At 41.5% G+C, this 24,625-nt stretch overlaps 1 protein-coding gene across 2 annotated transcripts in view; it reads left to right on the top strand.

The window, feature by feature from the left end:
• Positions 1 to 24,625, top strand: part of KCNK2 (potassium two pore domain channel subfamily K member 2) — a 118,415-nt gene that overhangs the window by 32,819 nt on the left and 60,971 nt on the right. Inside the window, exons 1-2 of one of the 2 annotated variants that reach the window (XM_052681157.1) lie at positions 15,664 to 15,950; positions 17,483 to 17,793. In XM_052681157.1, coding sequence (XP_052537117.1) covers position 15,950; positions 17,483 to 17,793 — 312 coding nt within the window. In that variant the 5' untranslated portion in view covers positions 15,664 to 15,949. Of the gene's footprint in view, positions 1 to 15,663; positions 15,951 to 17,482; positions 17,794 to 24,625 lie in introns of those variants that run through there. The other variant, XM_052681148.1, reaches the window with a different exon arrangement.

Below are 24,625 nucleotides of genomic sequence, written 5' to 3' on the forward strand. Positions count from 1 at the left end.
ATTATAAACAGACATATATTGTATGGGAAAATAACCTTGATAACCTATTCAAAAATCAGAGAAAAAAGTTTTGAGATTATGTTAGAAAGGGCAAAAAAAGGATTAGTAACATGAAGAAATGGCAAAGGAAGGAAAAGGATGTTCCTGCTTCTTCTGAAATTTGTCTTCAGATTTTTTTACTTTGAGCTTTGACAGCTCACAATTTAATTTTTTTTCAGTCATCTTAATATTTAATCACAGTTTTTAATTATACTGGTAACTTGAGGCTACTTCTTAACTCAGCAATAACTTCATCTTCTATTAATCAATGGCACACATCCTTGGTTTTGACACTTACTTGCTGTAAGTGTTTTGACTTTGGTGGCACACACAGCCCTGGATGCTGCTATTGCCTCTTAAATCTCATCTTCTCAAGTTATCAGTGCAATGTTTCACCCAGATGAGAAGTTGGCATAAAGACGTTCACTTTTCACTGTGGTTGTTAGTATTACTGTTGCTAAAAATACAGAAAATCAGAGAAAAAAATCTTAAAATCTTACTCTAGGACACATTCTTATTCCAGAAAATGTTTCTTCTCTTTAGGTTGGAGACGGGATATCCCGATCCCTGAGAACTGTGGATTGCAAGAACATTACATCTCAGTTCGTATGACAGGGAGGATTTGGGATTAAGGCCTTGGGGTTTTTGGTCTGTACACCAAATTAACCCAAATTCTAGGGTTACAACACTCATTTTGACAGTGGGATGTGTTGGTTTGCGGCATGAGCCAATGGGTGCAACTTCTGCTGGGATGCAGAGGCCATTCAGCCCAAATCCACAAGGGATCAGTAAATGTTCTGGGAGATGTCTGGTCTATTATGGCTCTGTGAGAACTGGAGAATGTGGCTTATGGGGTTGACTGTATCTCCTGACATTCTGAGACCAATCTCCTGTTTTTGCAGGCAGTGTGTTAGATAAGCGTTTTTCATAATCTGACCAGAGTGTTTTATAATGTTAGGTTTTTTTTCTCAGCCTCTTCACTGAGAGATTGTTCCAGAAGCTGGTGCTTTGCATGCTTTTTGTGATTTCCAGCCTAAATTTATTCACAGAATGATTTTGTTTTTATGCCAGCATGATCCATTAGCTCAAAAGGCCTTTTTGATGTGTCTTCACAAAGTAATACGATCTTTTCTCAGTTTCCATTTTGCAAGAATGAGTGAGCTGAGCTTGTTTCCTCAGACATGATCAATCCAGTCTTTTCTGCTCAGCTTTAGCTCAATTTTTATGGAGTACCCATAGCTAGAACTAAGTGCATTTTTCCCACCAGGATGTTTCACCAGGACCCATGGATTGGCATGTAATGCTCTGATAGCACTTGCTGGCAGAACTCTGCCTCATATGTATTTGTGATACCAGAAAAAATAAATCAAGGAGATGATAGATTTAAAAGGACTTCTAATAAATTGCTTTGAATAGGTTAGAACAGGCTACCTCATTATGTGGCACCTTGTATTCAGAACACACTGGCCAATGTGAATAGTGCTGTTTGAAGGTAGGTCTGAAAGAACCAATACCGCAGATATATGAGCTTTGGTAGCTTTCTGCTTGGGGGCTAAGAGTTTTGGATTCCTTGCAGAAAGGGGTAACTCTCTCCTTTTACTTTAAGAGACCTGGTGCTCTGAACTGAAGGCAAACAAGTTAAGGATAATTGGAACTTAAAGGAGGACTTTGTCACTTCAAAAAGGAAAAGTTTCTTAAAAGAAAGATTGGCAAAACGAGCTACCCTTTTCCCCAATAATCTTGGACCAGAGTCAGTGGATGCTGTTTAATAGCCCACAATTAAAAGAGAGCAATCTAATTACTAGTTTTTGCTTAAAACAAAAAACAAAAAATCCTAAATACCAAACGTAAGAGAAAAACTTTGAAAAGGAGCAAAATTGAGACACATATTCCTTGTATGTGAAATATGTAAAAGAGAAGTTATATAATATTTTTAACAACTTTTGCTTTTTTCAGGGTTTATTGGGTCCCTATTTTGCAATCAGATTGCAGTGGCATTTGGAGAGCAGGACTGAGAGAGAAACATCAAGTAGGAGGCTGGCTTAAGTTTAGACGAAGCAGTGTTGCTTGGCTAGGCTGTAGAGCATGCTTGGATTGAGAGCACAAGCTTTAGAAAGAAAAGAGATGATGGCATGGTTGATTGGGCTGACAAACTAGATGGAGTGACAAAGTGAAAAATTTCAACAGTTCAGTTGTCACATGGAGCGTATTTGCAGTAAGAAATTTGAAAGTTTACAGCTGAAGAAAAAAAAAAAAAAGAAAAAAAAAAAAGAAAGGAGGGGAATGAAACAATTTCTGGGCTTTCACGGAGCCACTATTTTGTAGAGAAAGAAAGCTATCTGTGGAAAGTCATACCTAAAAGGGAATTAAATGTAGGTATTTTGCAGTGTAGAAGATTGTACTGTGGAAATTGCTCAGATAGAGCTCTCTCAGATGAGTGGAATAACACCTGGAAGATGAGTGGAATTGTTCCTTAGAAATTAGATATTGATACATGGGTCAATATAAAATCTTAAGTCGATTTGAATACAAACCAAAAAGCCCAGATTGTGCAGTGGTGAATTCAGTTCCATAATAGCTTTATACAAACTAAACATAATTGGAAAGTAGTATCTTGAAAACATGGAATTTTACTTATTGTTAATGGAGACAGAGGCAATACAACTTCTCACAGAGAAAATATATAAGCTAGAAGGCCAAGAGCACTCAAAGGCAAAAAGAAAAGCATAGTTTAAAAATAGACAATTAAATGAAGATACAAACAGCAACCAAACAAAAATTATATATATAAGAAAGCAAATTTCCCCAAGCAACAAGAAAAAAAAAAACCAGTCATCATTACTACTACAAGAGAATGCTAAGGAAAATGTAAAAAACAGATCAGAAGTAATTAAAAATATGTGCACGATAAGGAAATTTTCTATTCACTGTATCCATTATATCTTTGGAAATATTAGAAAAAAACGTTCTTTAAAAAGGAGGAAAGTGGCCTGGTTCTATCACTGCACACTGAGAAGTGAGTATACAGAGAGCTGAACTGCAACCTGCTAAAAATTTCTTTTCCTAGGAAATAGAGTGTGTCAAGTCACTATTTTCTCATTCTCCTTGATAAAAGTGCACATAACAGTATTGGTCAACCTCAAATCCCTAGTAAGGAGGAAAGGAAAAAGTCAGTTTGAATAGTTGCCATGCTCTCCATTGAGAATTGATGAGTGACTGTTGTTTGGCTTGGTCCATGCACTAACTTTTAATAATAATAATTGGGTTTCTATGATAGTTCCAGTTTATCCAAAACCAAGCTATGCGTGCTTCTTTTCAGGTACGCTTTTTTTTTTTAGTATCTGCCTTTTAAGCTTTCATGCAGTTGGCATTTTCTGAAAGCTGTTCTCTGTTGAATAACCAGGGAAACTTCTTAATCAGGTAGTCTACTACTTGTCATGATATGCAGGAGACCTTCCTGTTCCCACACCTCTATGACCCAGTTCCCTTACAGGGAAGCTTAAGCCCCGAGTCTGAGCGTGAGCTATGGCATGTTGCTGCCAGGTACTGTTCTGAGTGATCTGAGCAGGACCCTGAAGCATGCTAAGGCTTGTATGGGAAAATAAATACAGACATGGCCACAGATAATGTGAGAACTGAACTCTTCTTAAGTTTTTAGGCTTCCTTTGAAGTTGATGGGAATTTTCCAGAATAAGGCATGTGTTAAAATGAAATAAAAATATTCAGTTGTGGCCTGTTAGGACACGGATGCCAGTAGGAAATGGTTTATTGCCAAAATCATAAGCAGCTAAAAATTTGAGGATTAAGGGTACCCCACCCAATTCATTGCTGGTGAAAGTGGTCAAAGGTAGGTAGAAGGTGTGAGCCCAGATCTCCTCTCCCATTTTCTGGGTAAGGTTCTTCAGGTGCTGGGTTGGTCGCCATGAGTGGTTTCTTCCAGCTCTTTGTTCTTTCCCATTTCTCACTCCCTCTTCTTTTTTACTTGTCAGGTACTTTAAAAAGAAAGCACCAAAAATGACTTTTAGAATCTGATATGCAAACAGATCCTCCCTTGAGAGATTTAAGTAATAGAATGTGACAGTGCTTGGTCCACTTCTGTTTCAGCTGACTTGCCAAGTGACTAGCTCATGGTAGCTCTTTGGTGACTAACTTTACCCCTATGTTAAATAGAGAGCTCAAGCTCTAGCTTTGGGCTGCATCTGCTATGTTTGAAAGAGAAATAAAGCTTGGTGCATCACCATAAAGCATGGTGACCCTGAAATCACTGTGTTGGCTGAGTCGAAAGAGCAAAGGTGGAGTCACAAGAGATAACAATCAAAACTTGGCTGACTTTATTTACATTACTGTAGTCTAACTCAGATATATACCAGTATACTGGAATTGAGGAAGCAGGGATCTGCACTGGGAGAAGCACTGAGATACATACCCTTGCACTACTGCAAGCTGCTGGGCCACGTAATTCCTTCCACAAACTGGTGATGCTCCAAGTCCCTGGCTTGGCACTATACATTCTGTAGCATTAAGTGAGTATGAGGCTAAGGAACATAAAATTCTGTACTTCCGCACACTTGTGTAACAGTATGTCTGTGTTAAGGGAAGAGTTCTGATCTGTGCTGAGGTCAGAAATTCGTAAGTAGATGCCAGTGGTGTGTTCTGCTGCTTGATAGCTCTGATCTTCTTGCACTGCTGGAGTGTGTAAACAGGATCAGTATTTATTTCATTATTATAAACTGATTACAATGCAGTAATATTTTAATATTATAAGAATAACTAGAGCCTATTGCTAGTGGCTAAATGTAGTACGTGCAGGTAATCTGGAAGTATACCTACCTATAGTGTGCAACGAATACACTGAAGGACATGTTGCTGCAGGTTCGTCAGTAATTGTTATATATGGCTTGAATGTTATTAACTTCAAGAGAGACAAGTTGTGTTTTTTCATATAAAGCCTTCTGTTAAACATTCGCCACAGCAGCTATTTTGTGTGTGTTCTTTCCCAAGTGGTCATTTGAGCAACTAGAAGTTCAGTGGTTACTGACAGTTTGCGTTCTTGTCTAAAACCCTTGAATGTGTCAACCCTTGTACACAGCAGGGATTCAAATAGTAATGAAAGTGATTGATGATAAAATGATATTTTTTTTGTACTCTTCTGTCATCAACAAACTATTGGGATCAAGAGAACACTGGGATATAAATTAATCTTTCTTGCGTTATTCTAAACAGTCATCTGATGGGACATTTCTTTGATCTCGTGGTTGAAATTAATTAATTCTGTTAATTAATCTGTTTGGACTGATTTAGCAGGAATTTTCTGCATGTTACAGCATCCTTGCAGGTTTGTCTTCATGCATAACAAGCAAAATCAGTAAAGAAGTCAAAGTGAGATGGTGTGGTGTTTGCTGACTAAGACTGATGATGACTATCAATGATAAATATCTGTAGAAGTGATCAGATGTATTTTGTTTCTGCACTTGGATTTTTCATTGAAACTGTCACTTGTTAAAATGCATAAACAGTCCTTGGAGCAGGAACTTGCCCTGCTCTGCCAAGTGAATACAGAATCACTAAGCCAGGAGTGTTTTTTTCTCTCCTTTGCTCCTTTTCTCACCTCACAAATCTTGAATTCTGCTGGAAGAATGGGGATTGCTTGAGAGTTGTTTAATGCCTGCTAGATTACAACACTGTCATACATCTAAGAAGATGCCTCAAATCTCATACCATCTTCTTATTGCTCTGTTGACTACTTAAAAGATTCTGATTAATAGAGATGGTAAAGGCTAATTTCCACATGTAGTCTGATTTTTCTGGTAACCAGACTGGATCTTACAAGCTAGAGGACAGACATGGGTTGCTCAGGATTGTAAGAACAGGCTGAAGCATTTGCCATGTACTAAGAGAATTGATACTTAACGTTTGCAGACATCCTGGATTTTTTTTTCTTATCAGTAGCTAGTGTTTAGTTAAAAATAAAATTAATTTATTATTACTAAAATGGTAAGACTGAAAAAAAAAGAATAAAAATTGATATGATTTGTATGCTAAGATCGCTGTTATCTGCAGAGAGCCAAGAGAAATTAAACTATAAAACATGTTCTAGCTAAATCTCATTTTAGTTAGGGATGAAGGTGCATTTTCTTTTTCATGTAGCTGGTAGGCACTTGTGCCAAACTAATTTCCAAAATAATGCCCACAGTACTTCGGTCCTGGGATCCAGTCCTCTTGCATCCTGCCATGGGTTAGTGTTTGTTCTGCAAAGATGCCTTTGGAGTGTCCTCCTGCCATTGTAGACTCAGTCAGAAGTCAGCATCTAACAGGCTCTAAAGAAACCTTTTATTCATTAAGAAGATGAAATATAATAATGAGCTCAGTACTTGGCCTGCGGATAAGCAGGTCATTTACCTGTTTGCAGTAAAATTCTCTCTGCTGATAGCAAAAGAGCTTAAACTTTCTAGCACCCGTGTAAGAATATTACCATTTATAACAGTTGAAGTATAGACCTTATTTTGCACTGGTATGCAGGTGAAAACAACAAAAAGCTCAGTCATATTTCCAGGTGACTAGGCACAATCAGAGAGCAACATGCGTGAGTCCAGCAATGTGTCAGGAGTTGGAGAGCATGAAGCATGCCCTCGTGGAACTGGGCGAGTTCTGGTGACAGGCTCTCACCAGGAGGGCAAAAGATGTATATTTCAATTCCTGTATTCAGAACAGATAATTGGATTCCCTCCCCCCCCCCCCCCCCCCCCCCCCCCGTGTTCTGAAAGATTTCTCCAGTCATTGCACTATTGCTTGAAAAATAGCTGAAGCTTTCCTTTGTTTATGCTTTAAAAGAAAGTGGCAACTGTCTCTACAGTTTACATAACGTTTGTTCTGCTAGCCTTCCAGAGAAGCCTTCCAAACAAATACCCCTGAGGAGATAAGTAAAGAAGGCCTATTTTCTGGGTCAATTGGGCGTAAGAAAGACATTAGTGCTAAGCAGCAAGGTGGGAAGTGTATTTGTGTCCAAAAGCAGTGAAAACTGAGCCGCACAAGTTAAAAAAGATAGTGGTTTTGAGGATCAAAGTTTCGCATACAGGTGCCTCTGCCCAAGTCAAATGTCATGTCTGTGACCTGCATAATCACACAGAAAAAGCAAAAATAGCTGTCACAGAGATAACTCAGAACAAGAGACAAGACAGACGTGCCAGCTACTGTATTTAAGCTAAGTTTCCATGATGAGTGCCTTGCTTTAAGAAGGCACTTTCTTTAAAGATTCTACCTACTCTACCTTCAGGAGCTGACTATTTTGGGGTTGTGCTGCACAGCCTTATGCATGTGGCACTTTCCTTAGTATACCCATATGGCTGCTTGTGGGTATATTCATACCCTTTCACATCTGTTCTATCTGTATGTAGATTTGCCAGCAGAATGTAGGACCTACTCCCTGCAACCCTGTAAAGTAGTAACAGGGGATGTTTCCCCCACAAGTCTACATTACTACTCACAGTACTATTACTTTAGCAGACTTTCCAAAATTTAATGGCCAATTTTTTGTGAGTATGAAAAACCATCACATCTTTCCTCTAAAATAAAGAAGGAATTTACCAATAAGTCCCAAAGAATATAGTGCAAATCTTCAGCCTGAGGCTTCCTCACTCTCTACTTATGTTGATTTCTTCTCATGTTCTTAAAGGATAAAGCCTTGAGTAAATTTTTTGAGCAGTAACACCTTAATATCTGAAGTTATTATGAGACAGTACATGAAAAGCTAGGCAAGCAATAATTTCAGGAATTGACTTCTTTATGGTTCTATTAACTTTCTTGGCCTGTTTCTTAAATTCGTGTATTCTCTTTTTAAACAAAAATGCATTACTGGAAGTTTTTGTTGTTGTTGTTGTTTGTTTTTTTAACAGTAGGTCACTTCTGCTGTATCTGTGGCTAATATAAATAATCTAGAAAAAAAACAAGTCTGATATAAATAATTTTGTAAAATCTCACTTATATTATAGGGCAAGCAATCTTTTTGAGTAAGTGATTATAAAAATATTAAAGCACAGAGGACTTTAGAAATAGAATATCCCTCATGTCCAGGCAGCTGAAATGTTGCAGAATTTTATAATATTAATATTTGCTGCTTCACGTGAAGAAACTAAGTAAAGTTACTTTATCACCTCTCCCACAAACTTTACAAAACAGTGGAATCATTGATGCTTGACATAAATGGAAAACAAAACTGGAAACCTTCTTTCTAGCAAAACAAACAAACAAACAAACAACAAAAAAAAGTGAGAGGTTTACGAGTACTTTAAGAACTGAAAGGATGAGGCTGAACCTGTAGCCTATTCTCCTGACAGTGCTGACCACAGCTACCAACCCAGGATTCAAACACCAAGCCCATAATGTCAGGGTCTACACATAAAGAAAATGCTCAAGTGCAGACATAACGAGCAATGTCAATGCACAGTGTATCTGAATGACAGCTGTTCATTTTTCTTGCTAGCACTGGACTGTTGATCTGGACTCTTGTCTGTGCTGTTCAGATAGTACTTTTACTACAGCAGGAAGATTTGGTCACTGGTAGGGCAGGCGATTTTTGGAGATAAGGCTAAGAAGTTGTTTAGTGAATGCCAGGCTCTAATTCTCAGCATCTCTCTATGTGATACGAAATTACTTTTTCACCTCTTTTTTGGTGCTTAAATGTGAATCTAGAAGTTATTTTTTGCCTAGAGTTTTCAGAGCTGGAGCTCTTGGCTTCTTTAAATTAAATAACCATCACTAGCAACTGCCATATTTTGACATTAGCATCAGTGCACAGCTTAGTTTCACAGTGTGATTTGTGAGCTTTGTGCCTGGCATGGGGGGAGGAAAAAATGACAAAATAATTGAGAAGAGATAAAATAAGATGCCTATCCTTAGAACAAGTAATGAAATTTTTAAAAAATGACTAGCAAATGCCAGTCTTTCTATAAAAAAAAAAAATCTGTAGCATCTTTTCCAGATGCATCTCCATGCAGCTAAGAGACTGCCTGAAAACTAAGCCTCCTGTGCACATTTGAAAATAATTAATATATTTCATTGAATTTTTTTCTTATGGTTACAGTCATGTAAAATAAGTCTGGTGCTTTTTAAAATGTAAATGATAGTTAATGTTATCCTTTTTCATCTGCTCTTTGTATTCTTTATTTCTGCTAGAAAGTTCTTTCATTATTCCTGCATGATATTTATTTGGTACTGCCTGGGCTGTTTTCTTCTCTCTGATTTGTTTTGTTTGTTCTAAAAGTTGTTTGTGGATTACTGTACACAAAGAGCACTAACACTGTTTTAGGTGACTCCTAGCGTCCTCTGTATTTTATTTTATTTACAGATTCTTATGCCAAATGTAGATGTTTTCAGAATGCCTTAAAATGTTAACGTGTTACTTTGCAAATATAGCATCGAATCACAAGCTATTGTTTAAAAGCAAGCACCCGCTTACTTAAGAAATCCTGACTTTAGAGTTAGTGTGAACTTTGGTCATTCTGTGTCAGGTCTCACATGTGTGGTCTTATATGTGTTTTGTTTTCTTTCAAAGTATTCCAAGTCTTTTTTCCATTCTATGGAGGCAATATAGAGATTAGGTTTCCATGTCGTAAGTCATCCAGCTGTGTCATGAAAATCTAAAAGGACAGTTGCATGATTTCTGCTAATGGTTGTGGACAGCCAAATACTAGTTCTAGATATTCCCATTGTCAGTCTCCTATTTTAAAGAGACCACAACTAGCAAAAATGAAAAACAAATGGCAAAATGGCAATTTTGTAGAACATCTGGATGATTACAAAAAAACACACATTTGTAATCAACCCAAAGCAATATCGAAAATCCCTCAAGGAAATTACTAATTCTAAGTAGTAGTAAGTTTATCCTGTGCATAAATAAACCTTAATAAAGGTGACATATGGCAACTCACATTTATCATTGATGAGAATGGCATTGAAAAGTTAATTATAATTGTTGCCTCTGAAGCTGTCCAAGCATAACAGATTTGTGAAAGCAAATATGAAAAAACAGTGGCAGAACATGTGACAAATAAATCCCATTAGATCTGGTAACACGATGCAGGCAGGGAGGAAACCCACTGGGAGATTTGCAAGCCAGTAAAGAAAAATACACATTCACAATATTAATTACAGCAGTGAGTACTTTATGGATTCTAAAACAACTTCCCACTTGCCACACATGGATAAATAGATAAGAATTACTAGCACTGGAAAGAATTAGAGCCTAATTAAAACTGACATCTGAGCTGTATGATAATAGATGGGCACATGTAAACATTTTTTCTATGAATTGATGAGATGAGCAATGATGACTTTTCCTCTGAACAAATAATTCATAACACTGTAGAACAGATACTCAAGGTATGTAGAACTCAGTAATACATATTCAAGTTGCAGTACATAATGCTTAACTCATTTACAAATGCAAATTAAAAGTGGTCACGTATTTTGCATGCATTTGAGCAAGAGGAGCAGCTAGTGGTAAAGAGGCATTGAGAGGCCCAGAGAGAGCACAAAGTATGAATAAAGTAAGGAGCTTGATGCTGCCCATGCCACTGGAGCATGCACAGCACCTGCAGCCCCTGGACTTCCACTCTCTTCTTGTCTGCTCAAAGGACAAGGGGCTGCATGCCATTGACAAAGCCTCTGACACAGTGTTCTCCTGGAGAAGCTGGCAATCTATGGCTTAAACAGGTCTGCTCTTTGCTGGCTAGAGAACTGGCTTGAGAGTGGTGGTGAATGGAGTTGAATCCAGCTAGTGACCAGTCGTGAGTGGTGTTCTCCAGGGGTGGTATTGGGATTTGTCCTCTGTATCTTTATTGATGACTTAGGCAAGGGGACTGAGTGCACCCTCAGTAAGTTTGTAGATGACACCAAATTAGGAGGAAGTCTCAACGTGCCTGGAGGTAGAAAGGCCCTACAGAAGGATCTGGAAAGGTTGGATTGCTGAGGTGAGGCCAGTGCAATGAAATTCAATAAGACCAAGTGCTGAGTCCTGCACTTTGGCCACAGCAAGCCAGGCAACACTACAGGCTAGGGTCAGAGTGTCTGGAAGACTGTGTGGAAGAAATGGTCTTGGAGATATTGATCGAGCTCAGCTGAACATGAGCCAGCAGTGTGCCCAGGTGGCCAAGAAAGCCAATGGCATCCTGGCGTGTATCAGAAATAGTGTGAATAGAAATAGCTGGTAGGAGCAGGGAAGCAGTCATCCCTCTGTACTCAGCACTGGTGAGGCCTCAGCTGCAGTACTATATTCAGTTTTGTGCCCCTTCTTCTGTTTAACTAGACATAGGATGAGAGGAAACAGCCTCGAGTTGAACCAGAGGAGATTCAGGTTGGACATTAGGAAAAATTTATTCTCCAGAAGAGTGGTAAGGCACTGGAACAAACTGCCCAGGAAGGCGATGGAGCGACCATGGAGGTGTTCAAGAAACAATTCAGATGTTGCACTTACTAAGGAACATGGTTTAGTGGGGTATATTGGTAGTAGATGGACAGTTGGGCTGGATGATCTTGGAGGTCTTTTCCAACCTTAATGATTCTGTGATTATTTCCCCATTCAGCATAAATTCTCATGGCAGGATGTAACTAATGGTTTAATGGCAGAATACAGTAGCATGGCATGGCCCTAATGTCATAATTATCCATAAAGAACTGTCAGAGATCTTTTAGTGTCTCTGAAGAAGTCAAGAGATGAGTCACTTTAAGTCCTGCTGAATAAGTAAAAGAAGTCTGAAAATTAACTCAGTAAATATTTCTTCTGGGCTCTCTTGTAGTAAAATAGCACAAGTGAAAGTTTACCCTCAATCTGGGTCTGTGACTTGACCTGTTTGGAGAAGAGGCAGAGGTTTCTGTTCTCCTAGCAGAGGAAGCGCCCTTTCCTTTCTAGGACAAGATGGTGTGCCCACAACAAGGCCCAAAACCCTTATTAAGGCCTGAAGCCCCTAGCGATGCATTGCTCAATCAGTGGCTCTCACTCTGGCAACACAAATATATGCACATCTGAAGAGCAGCAATTGCCTGCTGAGGTCAGTGAGGTACTTGCATGCCTGAGCACATACAGCAAAGCTGAATACAGGTATTTTCCAGACTGGTGAGAAGTGGTGTAGTCCGCCTTCTGTGCAGTAGGTACGGGAGGAACAGAAAGTCTGAATTACCACCTGTGTGCCCAAACATACCCAGGCCATCTCTGAGCCTTCTCCACACTTCCCTCTGGGTATAGCAGGTAGGGAAACCTGTGTTTCTGCAGAGAAACCTAGAGATGGCCTTGTGTTGCAAGTAAGCATGAGGGAAATACCTTCATTGTAAGCTGTGCCAAAACAGTTTATTGGGGATGCAGAAATCCTTGGCAATTAAATAAAGACTGGAAGCTGGGATGCCTCCTCTTTTGCAGCTGATTGGAGGAGAACAGAATTTGGTGAACCCAGCAGCTGGGCTCTGGAGAAACCTCGTGCTTTGGCATAAAATGCTTTTCCTGGCCTTGAAGGGAGGGGTTGGCTCCTGAGCTGAAAACAGCAGAAAATAACAACAGATAAAGGTATTTTCTACATGGCCTTTTTTTTTTTTTTTTTTTTAACTTTCTAGGGAGATATTCTTTCAGAATAACTACTTTCTAACAAGTGTGCTCTTGTTCTATCAAATCTTAGGTCATCTACAGCTGTTACATGTATGAATATGCAATTGCTATGTTTATCAAGTCACAGCAATTTCCTATGCCTGCTCCCTTCTGCTGTGCCTGCTTTTAATATTTCAAAGCACTGAGCAGCTTCCTATAGACACTCTTTGTGGGTCATGTGGCCATCCCAAGCTCATGACAACAGATTTTTAGATGGCTTCTGATAGTCCTGTACTTTGTGAACCTCTCACATTAGCATGAAATAGATGAACCTTGGTCTTGTAAGCATTTATGATTTTTTCTTTCAGTTTGTTCATTTGAATCTCTTTGGCACAGCAGCATTTGCTTGCAATGTTGGAGCTCTGTGTTGTAACCCCTTTTATTACTTAATCTTGCCTATGTTAGTTGGTGGTATGCTTTGTCAGTAATACACTGAACTTGAGTGTGTTTGTTTAGAAAAGTTCAGGACTATTACAGGTCTGACACTTCAAACTGTTTGAATGTCAGTTCCAAATTTGAGGTCAGAATGGTCACCACAATATTCAAACAACATGTGGTGTACATTACAATAAAATATCAGAGGGTGTGACTCTATGGATTAAATACTGGTGCTATATAAGGCATTAAGAACACAGGGTTTGCCACATAACATAGCTTTTGTTCTACACCACAAAAGAAATGCTGTTTTTCTTGCTGTATTGGAAATTACCTGTCATTAGAGGTACCATATGTGGAGCGGTTTTTGTATCACTGGTAGAAGTGAGAATACAAAGCCTAAGTTTTGTTTTGGGCACCTCCGTTCAAGAAAGACATTGAGGCCCTGGAGCATGTCCAGTGAAGGGCAATAAGGCTGGTAAAGGATCTGAAACCTGAAATACAGTTCATATGGGAAGAGCCTCAGGGAACTGGGATTGTTTAGTCTGGAGAAGAGGAGGCTCGTGAGAGACCTTATCACTCTCCACAAGTCTGTGAAAGGAGGTGCTGGTGAGGTGGGTATCAGCCTCTTCTCTCAGATAGCAGTGATAGGATGAGAGGGCATGGTCTCAAGTTGCTCCAGAGGAGGTTCAGGTCGGATATTAGGAAACATTTCTTCTCAGAAAGAGAGGTGAGGCACTGGCACAGGCTGCCCAGGGAGGTGGTGGAGTCACCATCCCTGGAGGTGTTCAGGAAATGTTTAGATGTGGCTTTGAAGAATGTAGGTTAGTGGGCATGGATTAGGGTTGGGCTAGATGATCTCAGTGGTCTTTTCCTATCATTTTCTTAATGATTCTGTGATTCTAAATCCACTCTAAGCGATCAGTGAGCTCCAGCTGAGGCCTGTGGCTGCGATCATGAGAGGTAGAAAATACCAGCCTGTTCAAAGTAGATATTTGAGATGTTTCCTAGGTAATTAATTGCAATAATTACTTTCACAGGCCAGCTTTCATCTGTTAAAGGCAGGGCACCAACACAGTTCTTCCTGGAGTAGATCTCTTCTGCTGCTCAAAATGGCTCCCACCCGTCTGGTTGTATGCCTTTACTGAAGCCTGACTCAACTCTGCCAAAGCTGTTGGGAGGCTTCCCACTGCTTTCCAGTTGTAAGCAGTAAGTCTGAGCCTTTCTCAACATTTAATAATAATTCCTCCACTCAAGGAAAAACAAAATTGTATTCCAAATATTTAGATTGCTAAAGAAAGGCATGTAGTAGTATTTTCCACAATATCTTACACAGACTCAGCTCAGTGTGCAGGAAAAGGCTCATGCCTGTGTTCCCATAGGATGCTAGAAGAAATCATATGGAACAATTCCTTTCCGTGAGCTAGGACCAGAGAGTGTTTACATACGCTTGTGACTGAGACATCATTTTGCAGGAAGGGTGGAAGATGATGATCCTTTCTGTATAAAAAGAGTTCCAGCTTGAATCTGCAAGATTCAGAGGGCTGGCTTCTGGTGCTTTCTTGAGTGAATGAGCGTTAGGGTGTAGGAGCAGGTGTTTTGCTTATCTTCTGTTGTTTGAGGATTGGGACTTACATGACTGAAGTCCTCCCTGTGACAGACGGACTGCTTGCAGTGAGGTTTCCTGGGCTGGGCCCAGCACCCTGTTACTCAATGCATTCTCTTCTGGCTGTGCTGGTGGGACAGGGAGCAAGAGATGAGGACTCTGGCTGAGACACAAACACAGAGCTGTGGGCAGGCCAAGAGGGCTGGTGTGATTGATACTGCTAAAATGGGAGTCCCGAGGAACTCAGCATTGCACTCATTTATATTATGTCACATTTATATGGACGTGTTAAAATAAGTGGCTTTTAGAAGCATTTGCTGATGGAGCTGCTGATTTGAGCAGGATTATATCCCATTAAGCACCCAAAGAATGCCTTTGGCTATTTTGCAGACTCAACCTCTGGTGTTAGATCTTGCGACCTATACCCATTTGTTACCGTGACTAATTTTTGTACCTGTGTGAGCTGACTTTTTAGAGAGCCATGCTTAGAGGCAGGTTTTGGGTCCTCCTGGAAAACGCTCTCCTGCCTTTTAGGTAAGTTCAACACCTCAGTGTGGCATAGCCACAGATGACTGGGAAGCGGAGATTTAGCTTGTGGCCAAAACCGAGGACAATTCAGGCAACTCGGTACTGGAGCCCGCGGCTCTAGCAGCAGTTCCGATGCATCCATCGGGCTAAAATGGAAGCGGGTGGGGGGACGGCTGCCGTCCTCTGTTCCCCCGTCACATCCCGCAGAGCCCGATGACCGGCCCGGCCCAGCAGGGCTCAGGACTTGGTGGAGGGACGCCGGGGGTGCCGCTCCTCCGCCGGGTGCCCCGCCGCCCTCCCCCGCGAAAGCTCCGCGGGTCCCCCTCCACCGCCCCTGCGTCGTCCGCCCTGCCTGCGGCGGGGTGTGTGTGTGTGGGGGGGGAAACAGCCCCACAAAAGGGCTCGGGCCGCTCCGCACGCCCCCGGGCACACAGACACGCGCGCACGCGGGCACGCACGGACACACGCGCATGCACATACACGCGCTCACACGCATGCACACACACGCGCACACACACATTCACGCCGCTATGTGCGATGCGCGATGCGCGGCGTGAGGCACCTCGCACGCCCCGGGGCCGGGGGGAGCCCGCGGGAGCCGCGCCGCCAGCCCGCCCGCCCCTGCCGCTGTCGAGCCAGCCGCCAGCCTCCTCCTCTCCCTCCTCTCCTTCTCCTCCTTCCTTTGTAATTTGCGCTAACTGTAGCTCCCCGAGCCCTGAAAAAATGCCTGCCCGTGGAGCGAGGAGAGGGCACCGGGTCGGTAAATAAGAAGTGAGTACGAGCACAATGGCGTGCCTCCCCGCTCCCAGCCCTGCGGATGCTGCATGCGCTTTGTACCTTGCCTGGCTGCCCTCCCCTCCTGCCCTCCCCGCTCCCGGTCCCTCGCCGCGCTTCGCCCCCGCCCCGCGGAGCATCCCCGGCCGCGGCGGCTCCCCGGGCGCCCAGCACCGGCCGCGAGGAGCGGGCGACGGGGACGGCGGCGGTGCCCGGTGCCCGCTCCTTTGTTCGCCGCGGCGGGGCCGGCCGGGAGGGAACGGCGTCGGCACCGGCCCCCGTGGGCTCGGGGGTCGCCGGGGGACAGCGCCGGTGTCCTTCCCTCCTGCCGGTGCCCGGCCCCACGGCAAGGCGTGGGGCGCGGGGATGCCGTGCCCATCCCCGGATGGGTGAGGTTGGGGGTGTCGGTGGGGTACGCCCAGCCCCCGGGGGTGGGCAGCGGTGTGCGGGGCGCGCAGCCTTCGGCTGTGAGCGGGGTCAGGGTGAGCCGTCCGCTCGGGTGTGGGCAGGCTGTATGGTGCCCGGGGTCGCCTTGGCCTGGGCGGGGGGCTACCTTGCTCACCCGCGCCCCGTTCCCTGCCCAGGGGTGCCCCTTCGTGCCGGTCAGGTCCCAACCCCGCAACATCTCCTTCTAGCTTTACGGCTGGACTCTACCCACTGACTGTGGAGAGCGGTGTTGCGGCCATTTGAAATGTAATTCCGAATAATTTAAATATAGCTTCTGCAGTCAGCTGCCGTGGCCATCATCCCACAGGAGACCTTAACCTGCACTTGATGTGGCGGATTTTTTTAGTTCCCGTGTAGTTGCTGGTAGTCACATGAGTTATAGAGGTACTTGATAACACACTCAGCTGCTCTTTTCCTAACCCTGTGGGTTTTTCTAACTGTAAATAAAAATACACACTTTAACAAATGGTTGACTTTTCCTGTAAGTACACGTGTGTCTTACTGGTATTTTCTGAACAGTTTAATCAATATGCAATTAACACTCTATGGCCGGTATGAGGAACAGCGTCTCGTTTTTATGGTCGTGTCTGGGGAGTTGCAAAGTGATCGTGCAACTGCTACAAGAGGGCTCTTGTTGGAGCACAGGACAGAATAGGCACAAGAAAGAAGGATTTGTGTTTTTATGCTACTTCTGTAATGCTGAGGAAATACAGCCGGAAAGCTGCTTAGCAGTGCTTAAGGCAGCAGAGGATGTAAAGAATCTCTGCAGTAAAATGCCACCTCACATGAATTTAAAGAGGTGCAACAGTGTAGGGGGAATCTTGCATTTTGCAAGCAATTGAGTGCAGTAAGGGGATGTAGACACAGAACATGTTGCAAATGTGCACAAGTGTAAATGGATAATACTACTCTGAGCAACAGAGTTGTAACACAGTTTGAGGTTTAATTGAAAGATTCAAGTCTGTAAGAATTGTAGTTGGAAGGAGCAGAATCTCTGCAGTCTGTTAGTGAAAAGGGAGCTCAGTGAACGTAATCTGACCAGCCCCGTAAAAATTAACTTTCTTTTTTTTCTGTTTTGTTAGTGGCGGCACCTGACTTGCTGGATCCCAAATCGGCCACTCAGAACTCCAAACCGAGATTATCATTTTCTACCAAGCCTACCGTGCTCTCTTCACGGGAGGAAAGTGATTCAGCTATCAATGTTATGAAATGGAAGACAGTCTCAACAATTTTTCTGGTGGTAGTCGTGTATTTAATAATAGGAGCAACGGTGTTTAAAGCCCTGGAGCAGCCTCATGAAACCTCCCAGAGAGCCACCATTGTGATTCAGAAGCAGACATTCGTATCTCAGCATTCCTGTGTGAATGCGACAGAGCTTGATGAACTGATTCAGGTAATCCTTACAAAATCCTTGTCACTGTGCCTTAGAGGAGTGATATATGGCAGCACTGCAGAGGTGCAGGGGGAAAACTCTTAGCCAAGCTCCATGTTGGCCAAGCAGAGTAACAAGTGGTGAGACCTGGAGTTGAGCAATAGCGTTTTCATGCAAAGCCTCATGGTGGAAAAGCTACTGCTATTTTTAGGTCCCGTGCATTTGGTAGACAGCCTTTTCATTGAAGCCTCCCATTATGGCAATTAAATGATTATTAATCAGCAATATATATAATTAATAGTTCACAAAGGAGTTGATTCGTGCCTTACTAGATGTGTCAATATTTGAGAAGCCCAATTCTGAAGAAGAAAATACACCATCCGTTGCCTTAAACGAGTTCTAATTTACTGTGATTGTATCAAGCTAGCTTTTCTCTAGATGTATGTTTCTTTTTATTGATTCAGTTTTAAGTACAGGAAAGCACTATGCGCTTGCTGTTTTGATCTTAAATCTCAATTTTCTGCACTTTTTAAAGGCACATACCCAACTGATGTAAATCAATGTGTTTCTACTAACAGAACTTTACCCTTGCAGGTCACCTGGCTCAGAATAATAGAAAATAGTTACTTGCAGTAGTGCAGAACTGGATCAAGAGCCTCATGAGGCCCTTTCCCACTTAAATCCCAGGTGTCCGTATTCTGATGGCTGTCCAGTGGCGCTGCAGGGATTAGGGAGGGGTGGCCAAAAATTCTGGCAGTGGGAAGATGGACTGAACAGCCAAAGGATGGCCAGGATCACTCCCTTTGTTCACTGGGAGCTGTCTGGGGAGATGGGAAGAGGGAGATGAGAATGGGGGGTCACTCAGGTGCTGCAGAACATGGCAGTGGCCTGTGCAGCATGGCCTTCCAGAGGTGGATTTTAATATCAGATCTGGCGGGGTGTTTAGAATTTGAGTTTAGCCACATAGACCAATCTGCCTTGAATATAGATTGTTCCAAAAGTGGCACCTTTTAAATGACTGTCCAGCAATTCCTATCTCCGTGTGTCCTGACTAGACATGCCTGAGGAGGTGCTGTTGGTATGAACGCTTTCAGTGCTGTGTAAAAAATGCATTTCAGTGGTTTTACCAGCAGAATGTGAGCTAATCTTACAAAGAGATATACACACACTTTCTGATTAAAAATAATGTCTTGTAGCTAGCGTAAATATCCCACATGAAATTTTTAGGTCAGATCCAGCACTGGTGGAGATAAAAATAGAAATATTGAAGCAATATTATCTTACATCATCTACGAGATGGTCCTTAAGGCAAAAAAATGTTGAAATTTGCTCTTGAGTACTTAGATATTTTAGCGTTAATAATTCCCTACCCAGCAGCACAGATTGGTAGTAGAAAACCACTTCATCAGCATTCAAAGTCCATTTGATGTTATCTGTAAAATCAATGTGAGTTTTGGCATGGTTATCAGTGCTCAGATTCTATAACAGAATTAGTTTCCTTCTTTGCTAGTGATCTTTGTGTGGCCAGGAAAGACAGAAGCCTTTGAGGCCTTTGAGGCTCAAAACACAGCCTCCCACATGTGAACACAAGGAGGTTTTTTTGGGAAGAACTCGCTCCTGCTTACTGATGGGTAAATATAAAGTTTAATTTTTGCTCCATTCTGCTGATCAGACCCCCTCCTCAGCATTATAAAGACCAGGGCATGGAGGTAGGAAGGCGCTGGTGTTTGGCTTACCCAAAACAAAATAGGAAATCTGTGCTAAAGCAGCATCTCAAATCAATTTTTCCCAGCCAAGGCAGCTACCATGACCATGGGGGTCAAATTACTTCTCACTTTGTCACAAAAAGCTGAATTGGTGGATAACATTCTATTTCCCAGGGCTAATATCTGACTGTTAGTATAGGATAATGCAGTTTACACTGGATGTCTGCATGATTAAAAATAAATAATATGTGTGAAGAAAAATAAATTATATCTAAGGAATCACTGAAAGATACAAATCTGAAAGTGAATAGGTGCTACTGTAGTAGGAAGCTGGAATGCTTAATGTATGTGAAGAAAACTACAAATCTACAGGTTATAATGTCTTCTTTAATCAAGTATTTACCTTAAGTCAAGCTATAATAAAATTCATTATAAACTTTTCCTTTCAAACTTAACATTCTGGGAATTCAGGAACTAGTTTATGCTAGTCATTGCTCAAGGTGCTTATCATACAAGGCTTTTTCAGTCCTCACAATTTTGGATCTGCCACTGAACCCATTTGAGCATCCCAAGACTCTGAAGGGACAGTGTGCTCTGTGGTGGCTAAGCCAGGTGAGCAACTTAGGAAAACTACTTTGAGAGAGCAAATTCAGCCGAAAACATTTGTGCAAGTGGGATGACAATCAATTCACTAGCACACCAGGGCCATTTCCTTTCCATCATCTTTGCTAAAATCTTCCCTTTGCCCCAGAGCTGATTACAGCACATAAAGTTGTGAGCTTTTAGAAATATATGGAGGATAGGGAGTTTTCACTTTCTGCATTCTCCATCCTTGTGGGTATTATTTTTTTTTAACTGGTCACCCAAATCCTTCCTGCCTCGGCAATATATACTATTGCATATATCCCAGCACGCGGAGCTTTACTGCTTGGGTTTTGATTTCTTGAAACTATGTATTTTCACACTAATTGTGTGGCTACTCTAAGTGTACTCAATAGGAATTATACTTTCATATTATTGATATACCTATACCTATGAAACGGGTCAATGGAGAGCTTCTATGCAGCCCAGAGAAACATGCAAAGAGAACAAAATAGTGTTCTGCAATTGGTGGGCAAGCAACTTCAACCACCTCACAAAGTCACTTGAAATTTCCTTTTAACTGTTTGGAGGTCAGCCCAGTCAGCATCTGTTGGCAATGAGGTGGTCTTCATGACCTCTCCTGATTTCCACGGTCTCATGCTGCAAACCTCTTTCATTGCAAACTGCTTCACTTCTTTGCTGCCTCACTGTAATGAATACACCTGAAATGAACAACAGCAATGTGTGACCCTGAGACCTGATTTCCAAAACGTCTTTTTTTCCTTTTTTTTTCTTTTTTTTTTTTTATTTCGTGAACACTTCTATTTAGTACTGACCTTAAAATGTGCACAAGCCAAGTTGAGGATATCTACACACACTAGAGACCATTTTTTTTAGACAATTTCAATGCCTTTTGCTGAGGCCTGAAGCCAATATTAACAATACTAAGTGGATCACTGTGTGCTGTAGTGCACAGTGTTAAGAGATGCTGTAAGTATAATCTACACCTAAAGAAATATCCCATGATTTAATCTTGTGGACACACAAACATTGCCTGGGTGAGTCTGATTCTCATCAACTGATCAGCAAGCTCTGTGTTAAATGTGGGCTTTTCAAATTTCACCTGGAAGGTCTTGGGAGGGTCTCAGTTATTAACTGATAAGGAAGTGTTGGTTTGTTGAAGGTTATGTATTGTATCTCACATTAGAAAGCTGTAAAAGAGGCTATGTCCAGAAACTTTGCTACTAAGAACTCTTGTCAATTTTCATGGATGTTTTTTCAGTGTCTCTATCCATGCCCACTCACAGCTTGGTCCTGAAATGCAGCACAGGTGACAGAATAAATCTGATTTTTTACATCTGTTGGAACAATGTTTTTTTCTCATCAGTGAGATTTTGTGACAGAAGCTGATAGAAACCTGGGAGTAATCCAAGGAACAATAGAAATTAGAGACTTAAAAAAAAAAAATCTCTTAGTTGAGCACTTGTATCTTTAACTATTTCATCCTGGTTTCAGTTCTCTTTTAGTGTGTGGGCTGTTCCCTCTGCTAAGCTTACTACTAAACTTTTGAAAATGTTGGAACCATTTCCAAACTCAGATGCACAAAGTACTGCCAAGTACCTGGAAGAATCTCCTGCTGTGTTCATGCACCCGTGCGTAGCAGCCACCGTGTGTGTGTACACCTGCTGAGATCATGATGTGCTTTGGGGCTAAGAGTTGGTCTCTGGGGACAGGTGAGCTGGACTGAAGTTGTTATCCAGCAGCTCTGTAAAACTGCCATTCCTACTGGTACATACATCTCATTCCCCTTCTGAATTTGTTGCCCCCCTAGAAATCATGTTTTTCCTAGAAAGTAAGGATGTGACTAGTATTGTGTGTCATGGGCTGTCCTGGGAATGAGGTGAGCATTCGTCCTTCTGCCAAAGAGAAAGCTGATTGGAAAACAAGAAAAAAGCTTTTTATATGAATAACAGCTAATTATGTATAACTCAGCAATTACCTGGTTCAGTGTTGGCCTTTATAAACCAAAATGAAAAAAAATCCACTTCTCCCCAAGCATCTGATTGTGTTTTGTATTATCATAAAAAATGGAAATTAAGAAAATTTCAGTTAAATTATTTTAATTATCTAAAGCATCCTAAGAAGCTGGTGTGAATTATTTTAGATATCTCAGTTACTTCTCAAACTTAATAAAAAAATTAAAGATACTCTGAAACTAAAGTTAATAACAGAAAGTAACCAATTCTTGGTTCTTTTAGCAGAAACATTCATCAAATCTGTTTATTCTGAAAACCCTAACAAGTGGAAAAAATAGTATCAAAATTAACAGGATGATCTTTTAGTGTGTTCCTTGTAGTGCTTGTGATTTTTAGAAAGCCTTCATTTCAGAATCCAAGCAAGCTTTCAGAATGGTGCACCAAACTGTCCCAGCAGTAGAGGAATTTGTAGAGTTTAAATCCAACCCCTTTTGGAGTATGTGGCTTCCTCTGACAAGTGAATGCCCACAAAAATGTTCTTACATTTTTAGAAGAAATAAAAGAATTAATGAGCTGCCAAAATTAGCTGTATTGACCTCGATCCCATGAGTTCATCTCTTTGGGCTCTGCACAGGCTTTGTGGTTAACATAGAAGGAAGCTGTCTGGGTCAGGGTCCATACAGTTGTGTTCCTTGACTACTTCCATTCTGTATTTTCATGTACTGAATTCTGTCTTTACTTTCTATTCATCTTTTAGGCTCTTAATAAGACTGAAATGTCTCTTCTCTTTATCTTTCTGGAGGAAATATTTTTTTTTCCTTTATCTCTGTGGAGGAAAGCCCAACAGTTATGAATGACATGCGAGCTGTGTTTCATTCATCACCAAAATGTCATCATGGCTTGTGACATGATTAATTTATTGTTAAAAATATTTACTTCAAAATATGTATTTTCTGTGACTTTATTTTTGTAGCTTAGAGTAGCTTGAATATATTTTTCATTACTGTGCACCTTCACCAGTAGCTGATATTATATCTTTTTCATAGGGCCTTTTACAACTTGCATTTTAGCCCCAGGAAACTAATATAGCTGCATCCTCAGAAGCATGTTGTTTTATTTCAGCCAGCTAAGCTCCTTGAGCCACAACCTCTCAGATCACGTAGAAAACTGTTAAAATAATGTAAATCCTTCTTTCTCTCCCAGAGACTAGAAGCTTTTTGAGCTACCTGTATAATTTTTTAGAGATAACAAGTCAAAGATATGCAAAGATTTTGTTTTCAGCTAAATCTGACATTTATTTATACAAATTTTAAATCTATTAGCTAAGCCTATTAAGCTTGAATGAAATTTTATTCCTTCTTTGAGTCACAATGTTGACAGACATTCTCAGTCCTGTGGGCTGCAGCCTGTGGGTCTCTTAACAGGAATTTTTGGAGGTAGTCTGGCACATACCAACTCAAACCATAAATACTCTTTGTCTCTATCTTTGCAGTTGCTTCTGGTCTCCCCAAAAGGGAGCAGGAACATCCCATCTTGGTCTGGATCCTGGCCTGCAAAGAAGCAGGTGCTTATCTTTCATAAGCCTTAGAGCTTTGGAAAGATTGACAGGCTAGCATAAAAGAAATTGATGTTGCAGTGAATTTTTTTTAGCTGAGGATCCAAAATACCACTGCATCAGTTTTTTTTTTTTTCTTTTTTAAATGTACAAGGCCATACTGCTGCATTTTGGACATGAAGCTTATGTCAAATTGCAGCTACCAGTCCCAGAGCTGCCTGCTAGTAGTATTGATTAAGCAACATTGAATTAATGACTTTTAAAGCAATTAAAACTTGAGGTGCAGGGGCTGTAGTTTTTATTGTTACTCTGAGCATATGTCAGGCCTCAGCAAGAAGTTTGGCCCTCAAAGCACTTGATCTTATGTATTCTTATATTCAAATACAGAGATAGTCCTAGCTGGTGAAGAGAGATTCTGCTGCTTTTTTTTTCTCGTGCTAACTCTGCATTACGCTTGGAAAGATTAGAGTGGTGGAAAGGTGATACAAGAGTGAAATGGCAAAAGGGACAAAACAAAGAAAGAATAGTCACTCATCTTCAAAAATCAAGGCTTTTGGGGAAAAACTCCACAAGGAAGAGATCTCCAACCAGAGCACCTTCCCCAGCATCAGTCAGCCCTTAAATAAGGTCTAAGAGAGGTGCAGCCAGCTTCCACTCCTTCGGGTCACACAGCTGGATTGCCTTCACCTGTGCTTCCAGGGCTGAGCCGATGCTTTTCTCAGGTGATCAATCAGTGGTTCAGGCTGTGACTCAACAGTCCCCATATATACTGCTAGTCAGTATTCATCCCTGGACATCATGCCTGCTTCTTTCTCATCAGAGAAAAATATTCAGGAAATATTGTCCAAGCTATTGATTTCTTAAATCAAAAACCTCCTGGAGGCACCTGTGATCTTAACCTCACCCTGACCTGCCATACACATATATCCACCTGCTGTGGTTGGGCCTCATAACCAGAAAACAGGTAGGCTGTGGAGCCCCCAGGGTGTGGGTATGTCCTGCTCTGGATTGCTCCAGTTCCTGTTGTGCCCTTC

Source organism: Tympanuchus pallidicinctus, unplaced genomic scaffold (assembly GCF_026119805.1).
Source record: "Tympanuchus pallidicinctus isolate F22 unplaced genomic scaffold, pur_lepc_1.0 scaffold1, whole genome shotgun sequence".
NCBI lineage: Eukaryota > Metazoa > Chordata > Aves > Galliformes > Phasianidae > Tympanuchus > Tympanuchus pallidicinctus.